The 15,247-nt window shown below is 33.8% G+C and overlaps 1 protein-coding gene across 28 annotated transcripts in view; it reads left to right on the top strand.

Annotated features, from left to right (window-relative positions):
- Nucleotides 1-15,247, top strand: part of RPS6KA6 (ribosomal protein S6 kinase A6) — a 206,716-nt gene that overhangs the window by 180,621 nt on the left and 10,848 nt on the right. For all 28 annotated transcript variants that reach the window (XM_085008807.1, XM_085008827.1, XM_085008813.1 and 25 more), the window contains 3 exons: nucleotides 1,023-1,184; nucleotides 6,435-6,511; nucleotides 8,323-8,440. In XM_085008807.1, the coding sequence (XP_084864933.1) occupies nucleotides 1,023-1,184; nucleotides 6,435-6,511; nucleotides 8,323-8,440 (357 nt within the window). The remainder of the gene's footprint in view (nucleotides 1-1,022; nucleotides 1,185-6,434; nucleotides 6,512-8,322; nucleotides 8,441-15,247) is intronic.

Genomic DNA, 15,247 nt, shown 5'->3' with positions numbered 1-15,247 from the left:
TTCCCTTTTCTCCACATTTATTGTTTGTAGACTTTTTTGAGGCTGTGCCCATGGCATGTAGAAGTTCCTGGGACAGGGATTGAACCTGAGACACAACAATGACAATGCTAGATCCTTAACCCTCTAAGCCACCAGGGAAGTCCTGTTCATAGACATTTGTATGATGGCCATTCTGACTGGTATGAGGTGATATCTCATTGCAGTTTTGATTTCCATTTCTCTAATAATTAGTGATGTTGAGCATCTTTTCATGTGTTTTTTGGCTATCTGTATGTCTTCTTTAGATAAATTTCTATTCAGATCTTCTGGCCATTTATTGATTGGGTTTATTTTTTGATATAAAGCTGTATGAGATGTTTGCATACTTTGTAGATTAATCCCTTTTTGATTCAGAGATCAGTTCTGGCTCTTTCTCTTACAGTATTCCTACTCTCAGCATTCATGATTTCCCAGAATTTCATTTCTAGTCCTCCATACTAGTAAGACAGAGGGCTTTTCATGGAAAAGCCAGTCCTCACCACTGCTGTGTGCCATAGGGACTGCACTTAGTTCAAGGCTAAAACCCACAGGTAGGGGAACCTATTCATATATAGCTCCCTCCTTCAGCTAAGTATATACTCCCCATAGTCTTGTTTCCTTTTGTTCATTCTGCAGTACTTTCAAGGTAGTTGATTTTTATACTCAGGTTTTAGAACTGTTTACCATAGGGAAGGTGTTGTTGGGTAGAGTCTTAGCGTATTGTATCTACAAATTAAACTGGAAATTGAGATTTTATACTTTGAGATTGGGAATGGTTAACAAAAGTGGTGGCTTGAATAAAAACTAGCATATCTATCTGATAGAGGTAATTGCCTCTGTAAACTTCAAGTTTTCAAGGCTATCAAGGTTGAAGAAAGTATCATTTTCAAAATTTTATGATTGATACATTTCCTTTTCCTGGAAACATATTAATTTGTCATGTATTTAACAGATATTTAGTTAGGTATAGAAATGTAATGCTTTTTTTCCCTTTTATGTTCAAGGTTGTTCATCGTGATCTTAAACCTAGTAATATTTTATACATGGATGAATCAGCCAATGCAGACTCCATTAAGATCTGTGATTTTGGGTTTGCAAAACAACTTCGAGGAGAAAATGGACTTCTCCTAACTCCATGCTACACTGCAAACTTTGTAGCACCTGAGGTATTCTTTAAAACTTCAGTATTTGCCTTTCATTATTTTCCTTTATTTGAATATATGTCATATCAGTTATATGTTGCAGGAGGCAGATAAAGCTCTTTAAATTGTTTTTGAATTCTGATAACTCCCGATATAAATATTCAGACTAGTAACTAGCATCTGAAACCAACCTGCATGTAATAATCAGACTCTTCTATTCTTTGGGGTTATATACTCGTTTCCGAATCATACCTTTTTTCCTTTTTCTTTTTTTTTTTCTTTTTAGGGGTGCACCCACTATATATGGAAGGTCCCAGGCTAGGGGTCAAATCAGAGCTGCAGCTGCTAGCCTAATCACAGCTTATGGTAACACTGGATCCTTTAACCCACTGAGCGAGGCTGGGGATTGAACCCACATTCTCATGGATACTAGTCAGATTTTAGTCTGCTGAGCCACAATGGGAACTCCAGAATCATACCTTTTTAGAACTGGGAAGAGAGTAGAGATAACCCCACCTTCAACATATTAAATATTCCAAATGAGGAAACTGAGACTTAAAATACTTAAATAAACTTTTTAAGACCCAGCATTCACTGAATGTAGATTTTCAGATATTTTCACTTGTGCCGAACATCAGGTGATTTATATATTATTTGGCATTATATGTAACATGGGTAATGCCATTCCCAATTGTCTTTAAGATCTATTTTCTGGAGAATAGTTTCACAGGGGTTTTTATAATCAAGTGGGGTTTTTCTTGGCAAATAACTGTCATATGTAGATCTTAGAGAAAAGTCAGGAAAGATGAGGCTGAGGAAGTCAAGGGACGCACATTTCACACTTGGCCAGCTCTAGCAATCTGTCAGTTCTGATAATGGGGATGGGAGCTTGACATTAGCAGCTCCCACAGCAGTGAAAGTATGGTTGGTAAAAAAAATAAATCAGGAATGACATTTGGCCATATAGATTCTTTATAAGTTTTGTTTTTAAGTCAAGAACTGTTCTTACATCTTATAACACTAACTCATATGTTATATGTTTGACAGAAGTGAAAATACTCAAAATTCTCAGGTTTGAAAAATTGAATTGGCCAAGTCAGAAGAATAAAATAATTTGAGGATGAATTCCTATCTCAAGTGCATGATTTTTAAAATTTTTTTATATTAAATACTAGCCCTTTCTGGATAATATTGCATATCAGATATAAGATACAACATATTTCCTATATTTAAATATAAATAAATATGTATGTAATGTAGCCATTAGAAAATAATTTCTAATTATGAAACTAGACACATAACAAATAGGAAAATAACATTCTAATAATGAGAAATTCCAATGTTAAAAGTTATTAAATCTTCCCTTAAGATGTTAATATTGAGGAAGAAGCATAACACCTCCTTTACAAGGTTTTTGTGATAAAATTTGCCCTATGAGAAATGATATACATATCCAGAGAACGTACTTAAGCTATATTTTAATTATATTCATAGAATAGTGAATGTATATTTTTTTATCACATTAAAATATATAGAAACTGTATTTTCCAAAACAGAACTTGGGATGCATGCATGATCCAAGAAGAGGTAATTATACTGACCCCAGGTGTAAAATAACTTAGACATTAAAAAATTAACTTTCTTAGGTCATTTCAATGGTTTTATAGGATAAGAAGATAGAATATTTGAGATTAAGGCTCTTCCATTAAATATAGGATACATAGTCATAAATATTCTAATATATTTATGCAATAGACATAACAGAAGAGTATAGAATAACTATTTTAATGGCTGATATCTTAATATTGACTCAATCTTGTGGACCTGGACCCCTTGGTATGATGAAAATTTCTCACTGGAAAAGGTTGAGAGTGAATGTGTCCCAGATGAACATCGTAAAAACAGATATTAAGATGAAAAATATAGAGTATGTCTGTGTTTAGGTTAATGGTTAGGTAAACACTTTTAGATTAATGTCTATGTCAGCATTTTCAAATGAGTGCAAATCTGCAGCATAGAATACAGCCCACTGATGCTTTTTATCTTAACAGACTTCCATTGTAGTAAGGCACTCTCACCATTGTAGTAGCAAAGGTTTTCAGGTGGGCATGGGGAGACCACTTCTTCATAACTAATGCCTCTAGTGTCTGAACTACCTTTGGCTAGGCTAGTATTTATATTCTCAAAATACTTTGAAAAGTTTTATTATCAAGTTCTGAAACCTCTGCTAGCAATCAGTGAATATTTGTAAATTGTTATGAATGAAATACAGTGGTGTTTGGGTTAAGTTTTGTTTCAACCATCTTAGACCCTTTCAAAAATTTTTAATGAAGTGTATGAAATGCATTATCTTTTAAACTAGAATCAGAAAGGTTCAAGAATCCATCAGATATTTGAATAAATAATAGCATTTATGAGGGTATAAATTCATTATTTCATCACAGTGCATAAAGAACCCTTATTTGCCAATAGAGAAACTAATTAGCAATGCAACTTTAGCTGAAGAGTAAGTAAGGAATATTCATTCATTTTTTTGGTATGCATCAATTTGGTCACCTTCTTAAGGCTTGTTTACTTAATAGATGTGTTTTCCTACTATACCTATGTCACAAAATTAATATATCTCCAAAAATATTTTGTTCTTTTATAAAAGAAAATCTGTCATATTATTCAACTGACATTTAATGCCTGCTAAGGTCCAAGAATGATCTTGAATTAAGGGAATTTACAATAATTGGATGGATGCTGTGCCTGCAACTCCTTAAAAAAGTAAATGTGAAATAACCTTGCTTTGCTCTGGCTTGGGCTGTCATAGATTTTGCTCCAAATATAAATTAATTTGAACTTTAGAGCAAAGGGTATGAGAATCTCCATCTATGTTACATTTTGATGATTTGGAAAGCCAAATGAGACAGAAGATAATGTCATTAACTACTTTAATTCTGACTTCTGTCTTCTTTGTATTTAACTTGGTACAAGTAAGAAGGTATGAAACACACCTTCTACACTGTACTCTTTCATTCGTCCTGCCACCATGCTGTTTCTTTTATGGCTATATATAGGATATTGAGACCCGCACTAGAACAAAAGTAGACTGCCTCTTCTTAACTCATACAAAATGGGTGTGAGTGTGTGGTAGATCTAAAACAAGTTGTTCATGGTTGGCCCTAAGTAGATTAAGCAATATGATACTTCCAGTGCCTTTCTTCTCATTAACTCTGAAGAATACAGAAATATGAAATACCCATAGCTGACTCACTGATTAACCCTTCCCTGTCCAACTGGTTCCTACACAGCCTTAACCTGGGCTGTGTATTGGATCATCTGGGAAGCTTTAAAAATACTGTCCTAAAGGAACCCGGGAAAACATGCCGATGCCTAGAACTGTAAAGAAGTGATGAGAAAAGAAAAGAGATGGGGTAAAAAATCAGGAGAGGTTTATGTTTTACTAGAGGATGCCAAGTTAGGTTTACTGTGATGTGAATTGTTTAGTTCTGCGTCATTACTTATTAGGGCCTTTGTAGTCTCCACTTGCATTAATTACATAAGCCAGTTATATAAGTATAATACAGCCTCTTCACCTCAAGTTTACAGATAATGTGTGTTCTTATAAATATACTTACCTATGAAAAATATATATATCTTGAATTTTAAGTTAGATACTTATTTTTGTGTCTGGTCATTGTCAAAGCCAAACATTAATACTTTCAGCCTTTTATAAATGAAATGTCCACGCTTATGTTTATGCAATCCACAGTATTAATTCATTAATAATGTTTCTATATTGTGCCTATCTAAAGGCTTTAGCAGTGGGCTTGTTTTTTGAAGTAAAAAAAGGCCTTATTTCATCTCTTTATTTTTCTAACAAACTATTAACTTCACAGAGAAAGCTCATATGAATATATAATAAATATATTATTTGAGTTTTATTAATACTATCCCCAAGAGAAAAAAAACTACAGAAGTTATTGTATGAAAATTAATAAAACCAGAATTTATCAAATGTGTTCGTGATCCAAACATATACTAATCTTTTAAAGACATGAGCCTCATATGTAAAATATAAATTCATCTTGCTTTCATAGGATTATATACTATCTTACCATCTTGTGTAATAGGGAGGCAACTATCATAGATATTAAAAGTGTGAATGCCTGCTTCACCACTCTCTAGTTTTGTGTTATTGGGCAAATTATTTAACATTTGCCTCAGTTGCCTCATCTTCAAGATGGAAATAATATCTCATAGAGTCAGTGTCAGGGTTAAAAGATAATACTGTTGTAAAATATATTAAGTACTCTGTACATATTATTTTAATATTTTATTTTTCTTTTTATGGCTGCACCTGCAGCATATGTAAATTCTCAAGCTAGGGTTCCAATCAGAGCTGCAGTTATGCCACAGCCTGTACTGTTGTGGAACCCGCAAAAACCATGGCAGCGGAAGGAGACAAACGGCACTCAGAGATATGGAAAAGCAGGGTTTATTCAGCACTGGTACGAGCTCAGAGGAGTCACCTCCAGAGTCTGAGCATCAGGTCTTTGTTCTCAGCAACTTTTTTATACGTTACAAGGTCTTGATTTTCCCATGTAAGCATCCCTGATCTCCCCCCTTCCCCAAGCAGACAGTGTTCCTCCCTAAGAAATTGAGCAAGCAAGGTTACAGAAACGGAACTGATAAGCAATGCTGGGAACATGATTAGCAGGGCTGCTGGCTTGGGCATAGGGTGTAGTTGCTACATTATTACAAGAAGGGTGGTATGAGGTTTAGCCAAGGCAGGGTTGTTCCTTAGTTAAAACTCTTATTTCAGTAAAACACTGGATCCAAGCCACATCTGCAACCCACACTGCAGCTTGTGGCAACACCCCTTAACCCACTGAGTGGGGACAGGGATGGAACCTACATCCTCATGGAGAATACATCGGGTTCTTAACCCACTGAGCCTCAACGGAAACTCTTTCTTTTAAATTTTGATGTCTGTGTCTGATTTTCCTAAGAGCAGTGAAAGCTCATTGAGGTCAGGGATCATATCTTAAGATTGTTTCCTGTATCACCTATGTTGCTTAATCACATTATTATTATTTGCCACTTACTGAATGTTTGTTTGTTGCAGAAGACTTTGCCTTTGATATTAAGTGAATCTGTTTTTTAAAGATTAAAATTAATTTTTAAAATTCTGAATATTTGTGAGATTACTAGAATCACGACTTTCTTTTAGATAAGAAAACATAGTTTATACTGAGTAGTACCAGATAATGAGTATTTCTTTCTCAGGTTCTTATGCAGCAAGGCTATGATGCTGCTTGTGATATTTGGAGTCTTGGAGTCCTTTTTTATACAATGTTGGCTGGGTAAGAAATTTATGCACTCCAATTAATTCACATCATTATTTGAATTTCATCTGTATATTTTCATCTAGAAAGAGGACAAATAAAAATAACCTTAAGGAAAATGTTAGCAACATTTCAAAATATTATATGTTGTTTACTTATACAATTATAAAAACATATAGTAGGTGTTTAATGAGGCATTATTCAGATATATAATTTAAAGATTGTTCAACTGGAACTAAAACTTTTTCAAATAAAGCATATATTTTTATTTTGATATTTTACATTTGAGTTCATTACTTTTTGAAAATGTTTACTTGAGCATAAAATAATTTCATGGTTCAACAGGTGCTTACCCACTGAATTTGTTAATGATGTCATTTTTTTTAAGTACTTGAATTTTGGTTCTTTTGGCAATAGAGATTTAATACGCTTGAGCTTTATAACTAATCTAAATAAAATAGTTACAGAATACTAAACTACAGAAATGTATTGCCTTCTCTTAAAAGGATAAGAAATACTAAAAACAGTAACCATTGGGTTATGTTAATATTGTTAATTTATAAATAATACAAGTGCTGTTGTACTCCTAATGGTGGATGGTACTTTTATTTGGGAGTCAAAATTTATGGTTGTGGAAAAAGGCTTGGTTTAACAAAATCTAATATACAGAATGGAATTTGAAGAATTGTAATGTACTTAGTTGTGACTTTGAAGAAGGCATTTGGTATAATTAAATAGGCTTGACATAGCAGGAGCTTTATAAATATGTTATGAAAATGGTGACCCTAAATTATTTGGTTGGTGATAATCACATATGGTCACATATTTCACATACTTTTAGATCTATGCAAAATATTTAGTTACGGACCACAGCAAGTGCTGAAGAGTAGCTAAAGTTTGCGTATGAACAGCAATAAGAAGTATTAGTTTTAATGAGATACTATTTCTAGATTGCTGCTTTCAAATATTTATTTCATGATGAAACAAGACATTGTGTGTGTGTATGTATATTAAATGTTGTTATATGAGAGAATTAACATCATATTATCATATTAAGATCTCTTCCTTATAAGTCTTTTTTTTTTTTTTTGGTCTTTTGCCTTTTGAGGGCCACACCCATGGCATATGGAGGTTCCCAGGCTAGGGGTCTAATCGGAGCTATAGCTGCCAGCCTACACCACAGCCACAGCAACGCCAGATCCAAGCTACGTCTGCGACCTACACCACAGCTCACGGCAACGCTGGATCCTTAACCCACTGAGCAAGGCCAGGGATTGAATCTGCAACCTCGTGGTTCCTAGTCAGATTCATTTCCACTGTGCCACAGTGGGAACTCCAGTACTGATATAAATATTTAACCAATTTTTCATAGACATTAAAATATTAACTTATTTTCATTGATAATATTGATAAGGTGTCAATGCAGTAAATATATTATGAATATGTAAAATTAACACTTTCTTTATACTATACATATTTGGTTTGCTAACTTATGCTTGTGAGAGTACAAAATTTGCATGTTTTATTCTGGTCTGATTTTCAGACTTAGTTTTATATAAAAAGCTAACCTTATTTTATTTTCCATTGATTAACTGATTAAAGGCCAAAAAAGCTATTGATGTAGGCAAGATTCTCTATTTAGTTTAATGATTCATTGGAATTAAGTTTATTGAGATGTGAAATTTGATATGAAGAGTAAAGGAAAATTTTAGGCAATATTCTAAATTTGCTATAGTAAATATATGCATGTAATTCTATATGCACCACTTTCATTTAGATTTAATAGATATGTTATGCCTTCCTATTTATTAAAATATTTTTTTTAATAGTTACACTCCATTTGCTAATGGCCCTAATGATACTCCTGAAGAGATACTGCTGCGTATAGGCAATGGAAAGTTTTCTTTGAGTGGTGGAAACTGGGACAGTATTTCAGATGGAGCAAAGGTATAAATTATAAATTTGTTTTGTTATATTTGTATTAATTGAGGAAATATTTAAGTTATAGCCTAGTCTGCATTTGCAGAGTATCTGATGGTGTTTTATGTCAGTATTCATTTTCAAATCATAGTGTTTGTTCTTAAGTCAACTCACGTGTATGCATGGATTGAAGAAGACAAAGGTGTTTTTTTCCTGCCATGCTTCTGGGAAACATTCCTCTCTCATCAGTTCATATGTGATCAGGGAATATAAACTAGTTTCAGTATTAACCAAAACTAAAAATGTAAACATACTGAGGAAAAATATACAAAGCCAACTGAAGTTGGTTACTGCATTTAGTGTGTTCTTACACATCATTTCTTCTTTAGCACAGACGTTAACTAGTGATTAAGTAGGCAAGTTTTATAATGTTAACGTATTTTTTTTTCTTTTTTTGTCTTTTTAGGGTTGCACCTGCGGCATGTGGAAGTTCCCAGGCTAGGCGTCGAATCAGAATTGTAGCTGCCACCCTACAACAGAGAAACAGCAACACGGGATCCTAGCCACGTCTATGACATACACCACAGCTCACGGCAATGGTGGATCCTTAACCTACTGAGCAAGGCCAGAGTTCAAACCCATGTCCTTATGGCTTCTTCCCTTGCCTCCTTTAAAAAGATCAACTTGTACTTTTCCTCAACTGTGTTCCTATTACTGCATTGTATATACTTTCTTAGAGTATGAGTATTTAATCATGTTATCCCTGGTTATATATTCCTTTGTATACTTTTTTTTTTTTTTTTTTTTTTTTTTTGCCTTTTAGGGCTGCACCCGAGGCATATGGAAGTTCCCAGGCTAAGGGTAGAATCACAGCTGCAGCTGCCAGACTACACCACAGCCACAATAATGCAGGATCTGACTGCATCTGTGACCTACACCACAGCTCATGGCAACGCCAGATCCTTAACCCACCGAGCGAGGCCAGAGATCAAACCTGCATCCTCATGGATCCTAGTTGGGTTCGTAACTTCTGAGCCATGAAGGGAACTCCTGTGTTCATTTGTATACATTTTTATTTTGCCCACTCAGAAAGCTTTAAATGTCATATTCATTTTTGCATTTCTTATCACACCTACCATAATAAATACTTATTTTATTATTAATATCTTTTCACAAGCTGTTTTCTCTTCAAATATACCTTGCATTGTTAATTTATCATAAGCTTTTTTTGTCCAATATATAAAAGTAAATATTTTCCTATTATTAATGGCTATAAATTTAAAATAAGATATTAGGTTTTATGTAAATATTTCTTTTCCATTTTGGCTTAAAGTTGCTTTTAAATGAAGTCTTTTGCTCATGTATTTACAAGTCATATATTTCTAGAGCTAGATGGGCTCTGGTCCATCATTTTGCAGATAGATAAACCAAGGTGTGTAAAATTTATATTGTCCATGGTCACTAACTGAGTGACATCGCTGGAACTGATTTTCAAGTCCAGTACTCTTTTCAGTCTACCACATATTAGAGAAGACTTTCCAGAGGAGGAAAGGCTTTATTAGCTTGGCTTATGTGGATGGAATGGAGAATAAAGAGATCTATAACCCTTTAATAATAGAAGGATGAAAGAAAATGTGTTCTTGTTCAACCACTTCTTTTCTACAATATGGAATTTAGATAAACTGAAGCTTCTTACCCATTACATAATCTATATCACAAAGCAGCTTTACAGTTAAAATACTATATTGGAATCCTTCTAGAAGTTCTAGTACTATAAATTTCATATGTCTTGTGTCAAATTATACTAGAGAAAGACTACAATGTATAAACAAAGCTAGAAAGGTTCCCCAGCAAATTTAGCCATTAGAATTTTACTCTTAGTTTTATTGTGGGGGATGATTATTTGTTGTTACCTGTAATGAATGCAGAAAGTGTTACTTAAGTATGTATGGAACTCAGTCTTTTATACTGAGGAAGTAAGAATTCTAACACATTTGACCAAATTAAACTGCTTGCAGTATAGTTAGTAATAACTGCAATGAAAAACATGATTTATCTCAGTCACATGATTAAAATTGAAATAGAAGTGATGAATTATCAATCAATAGTTTTTAAACTTAATGAATTTGCCACCTGAGTACTGTGAGAATAGGGAAGTTGCTTTTCTCCTTTATTAGTTCAAAGAATTTGGAGTTTTACTGAGTTTTACTGGAAATGCGTATAAAAAATAAGAAATCTTTGAGTCTAGGTTATAAGTTAATCATTTAATTTGTAATGGCTCTCTACCAATTAGATTATATAAATATCCAGCTGATTATATATAAGGGGTCATTCTTTTTTAAAAAACTGGCCAGCACTACTATATCTACTTTGAAATAAATGGAAAATTATTCATATGGAAGCGACAGATTTCTGTGAACCGTGGGTGAACTCTTTTTCCTCTTAGCTATCAAGAAAATTCAGTGAATGTTACCTAAGATAATAACACTTTTGCCCTTTCATTTGTCACCCATTTTCTTGTCATTCTGTCAAGGATACCTTGCTGCTTATTTTTGAAGGAGGTTAAAAAGAAATAAAATAAGTCCTATTAAAACTACTTCAAGTTCCTTAAAAGAAAGTAGCAAAATGTTGATACTTCTTCTATGAAGCCATTTGATATCATAAACTAATCAACATTCTTTTCACGTCTTTGCAAAAACAATAATTATAATGTTTTGTAAGCATTTAGGATATAGTCACATTTACTGCATTTTCATTTTCATTTAAGGAGAATACACTTTGCTTTTGAAAATCAATCTTTGTCTCCAAATATAAATTGACAATCTCAATCTTATATAACTTAGCTGAATTTTACCACAGAAATTATATCCTTTTTGCTTTTTAACAAGGTTGACCATACATCACAGTTTTCTTGGCACAGCCCTGGTTTATGCCTTTGTCTCTCAGGTGTCCCAGTTTGGATAACAAATTACATGGCCATCATAACTTTAACTTAACTGCCCTTAATTTCAGTTAAATTTTTTCAATAAATATATAATAAAATTTAATACTCTTATACAGATGTCATATGTTACCACTTTTATGTGGAATCTAATAAAAATGATATAAAGGAACTCATTTACAAAACGGAAACAGACTCACATTGGAGAACAGACTTGTGGTTGCCAAGGAGGTGGGGGAGGGAGTGGAGTGGACCAGAAGTTTGGTGTTAATAGATGCAAACTATTACATTGGGGGGTCGATAAGCAATGAGATCCTACTGTATAGCACAGGGAACTTTATCTGGTCACTTGGAACATGACGGAGGATAATGTGACAAAAAGAATGTGTATGTGTATATATATATATATATATATGACTGGGTCACTTTGCTGTACAGCAGAAATTGTCAGAATATTGTAAATCAACTATAGTAGAATAAAATAAATATTGTTTTTGAAAAACAACCAACAAACAATGAATTCAGAATGCAAAAAAAAAAAATCCAAAAAACAAACAAACAAAAAAATCAAACTTATGGTTACCAAAGGGGAAATGTGGAGGAGAGGGATAAATTAGCAGGTTGGGATTAACATGTACACACTACTATATATGAAATAGATAACTAATAAGGACCTACTATATAGCACAGGGAAATATACTCAATATTCTTTAATAACCTAGATGGGAAAAAAATCCGGAAAAGAATGGATATATGTATATGTATAACTGATTCACTTTGCTGTACACCTGCAACTAACACATTTAAATCAACTATACTCCAATAAAATTTTTAAAAATACTGTTATACTTTGTTATGAAAAACTGATATTTACTGATACAGGGATTTTGATATTTTCCATGAAAGCTTTTAGTACTGTGAACATTGAGCAATTACTGTGTATAAACAATAGTTACTATTTTAAAAATAAAGCAGCAAGTAATTATATAAGGTTCATAATTAATATTGAGTTTAATAGGGAAGATCGAGAAGCATTATTGCTTAGTACTTATGAGCCAGATTCTGAGTTATTGCCTGGATGCATATCCTTACTTACTAGTTAATGCGTTACATACTAGTTTACTAGCTGTGTGACTTTGGAAATGGTACTTAATCTCTTTGTGCCTCAGTTTCCACATCTGTAAAGTGAAGATAGTAATAATACTTACCTCAGGTTGTTATGAAGATTAACCCAGTTAATATATGTCACACATAGTTTTTTCTTTTTTTTCTATTTTTTCTTTTTTCTTTTTTTTTATTATTCAATGAATTTATTACATTTATAGTTGTACAATGATCATCACAATCCAATTTTATAGGACTTCCATCCCACTACCCCAGCGCATCCCTCCAAACCCCAAACTGTCTCCTCCAGAGACCAAAAGTTTTTCAAAGCCTGTGAGTCAGCATCTGTTCTGCAAAGAAGTTCAGTCTACTTCTACATGTCAGTGAAAGCATTTGATGTTGGTGTCTCGTTATATGACTGACTTCACTTAGCATGATAATTTCTAAGTCCATCCATGTTGCTTAGAATGCCAGTATTTTCGTTCCTTTTAATGGCTGAGTAATATTCCATTGTGTATATGTACCACATCTTCTTGATCCACTTCTCTGTTGATGGACATTTAGGTTGTTTCCATGTCTTGGTTATTGCAAATAGTGCTGCAGTGAATATTAGAGTACGTATGTTTTTTGCGAGTCATGGTTTTCTCTGAATAGATGCTGGATTTCTCTGAATCAAATGGTCATTTTATTTTTAGTTTTCTGAAGAATCTCCATACTGTTTTCCACAGTGGTTGCACCAAATTACATTCCCACCAACAATGTAATGGGGTTCCTTTTTCTTCACACCCTCTCCAGCACTGATTGTTTGTAAACTTCTTGATGATGGCCATTCATAGTGGTTTTGATTTGCATTTCTCTAGTAATGAGTGATGTTGAACATCTTTTCATGTGTTTTTTTTGCCATCTGCATGTCTTCTTTGAAGAACTGTCTGTTTAGATCTTCTGCCCATTTTTTGAGGGGGTTGTGTTTTTTTTTTTAGTATGGAGCTGTAGAAGGTGTTTATAAATTTTGGAGATTAATCCCTTGTCAGTTGATTCATTTGCAAAGATTTTCTCCCATTCTGTGGGTTGTCTTTTCATTTCTTTCTAGGGTTTCCTTTGCTGTGCAGAAACATTTAAGTTTGATTAGGTCCCATTTGTTTATTTTTGATTTTACTGTCATGACTCTAAGAGGTAGATCTGAGAAGATGTTGCTGTCATTTATGTCAGAGAGTGTTTGGCCTATATTTTCCTCTAAGAGTTTTATAGTGTCCGGTCTTATATATAGGTTTTTAATCCTTTTTGAGGTTATTTTTGTGTATGGTGTTAGGGAGTGCTCTAATTTCATTCTTTTACATGTGGCTGTTCCAGTCATATAGCATTGTGGTCAGAAAAGATGCTTTATATGATTTCAGTTTTCTTAAAGTTACTGAGGTTGGACTTGTAGCCCAGGATATGATCAATCTTAGAGAATGTTCCTTGTGCACTTGAAAAGAATGTGTATTCTGTCGCTTTTGGATGGAATGTCCTATCAATATCTCTTAAGTCCATCTGGTTTAATGCTTCATTCAGGGCCTGTGTTTCCTTATTGATTTTCTGTCTGGATGATCTGTCCATTGCTGTGAGTGGGGTGTTAAAGTCCCCCACTATTATTGTGTTATTGTCAATTTGTCCTTTTAAGGTTGTTAGCAGTTGCCCTATATATTGTGGTGAACCTATGTTGGGTGCATAGATATTTAAAATTGTGATATCTTCTTCTTGGATTGATCCTTTGATCATTATGTAGTGGCCTTCCTTGTCCCTTAAGATATTCTTTATTTTAAAGTCTATTCTGTCTGTAATGAGTATTGCTATTCCAGCTTTCTTTTAATCCCCGTTTGCATGGAATATTTTCTTCCATCCTCTCACTTTCAATTTGTATGTGTCTGTGGAAGTGAAGTGGGTCTCTTGAAGACGGCATATATATGGGTCTTGTTTTTGTACCCATTCAGCCTATTTATGGCTTTTGGTTGGGGCATTTAGTACATTAACATTTAAAGTAATTATTATTATTATTTTTTTTTTCCTTTTCTAGGGCTGCTCCCATGGCATACGGAGGTTCCAAGGCTAGGGGTCGAATCAGAGCTGTAGCCACCAGCCTACGCCAGAGCCACAGCAATGCAGGATCCAAGTCATGCCTGCGACCTACACCACAGCTCACGGCAATGCCAGATCCTTAACCCACTGACCAAGGGCAGGGATCGAACCTGCAACCTCATGGTTCCTAGTTGGATTCGTTAACCACTGCACCACAACGGGAAATCCTTTAAAGTAATTATTGATATGTATGTTCTTATTGCCATTTTATTAATTGCTTTACATTTGTTTTTGTTGCTCTTTTTTCTTCCTTTCTTCTCTTGTACTCTCCTCTTCTGGTTTGATGACTATCTTTAGTGTTCTAGTTGAGTTGATTTTTCTTATTTGTTTGTGTATAAATTGTAGATTTTTGGTTTGCAGTTATTCTGATGTTTTGATATGAGTCTATATATATAATGAGATTGTTTTAAGTTGTTGGTCTCTTAATTGTAATTTCATCTCTAGTGTCCTGCATTTGTACCCACCTCTTCTCATGATTTCTGATTTTGGTGGCATAATTGTGCATGGATGATTTTGTATCTTTACTGAATATATACCTTTACTATGTATGGTGAGCCTTGTCATGTGTGGTGTTTTTGTTTCTTGTTGCTGCCTTTTCTTTTCTGCCTAGAGAAGTTCTTGTAGTATTTGTTGTAAAGCTGGTTTAGTGTTGATGAATTCTCTTAGCTTTTGCT

The sequence above is a fragment of the Sus scrofa genome, chromosome X (genome assembly GCF_054392235.1).
Source record: "Sus scrofa isolate SSC_HxYL_T2T_F1_AM1 chromosome X, Sscrofa_HxYL_maternal_Yorkshire_Landrace_v2.0, whole genome shotgun sequence".
Classification (NCBI taxonomy): Eukaryota; Metazoa; Chordata; class Mammalia; order Artiodactyla; family Suidae; genus Sus; species Sus scrofa.
The sequence above is the reverse complement of the archived record's forward strand: the minus strand, read 5'-3'. Positions and strand labels throughout refer to the sequence as shown.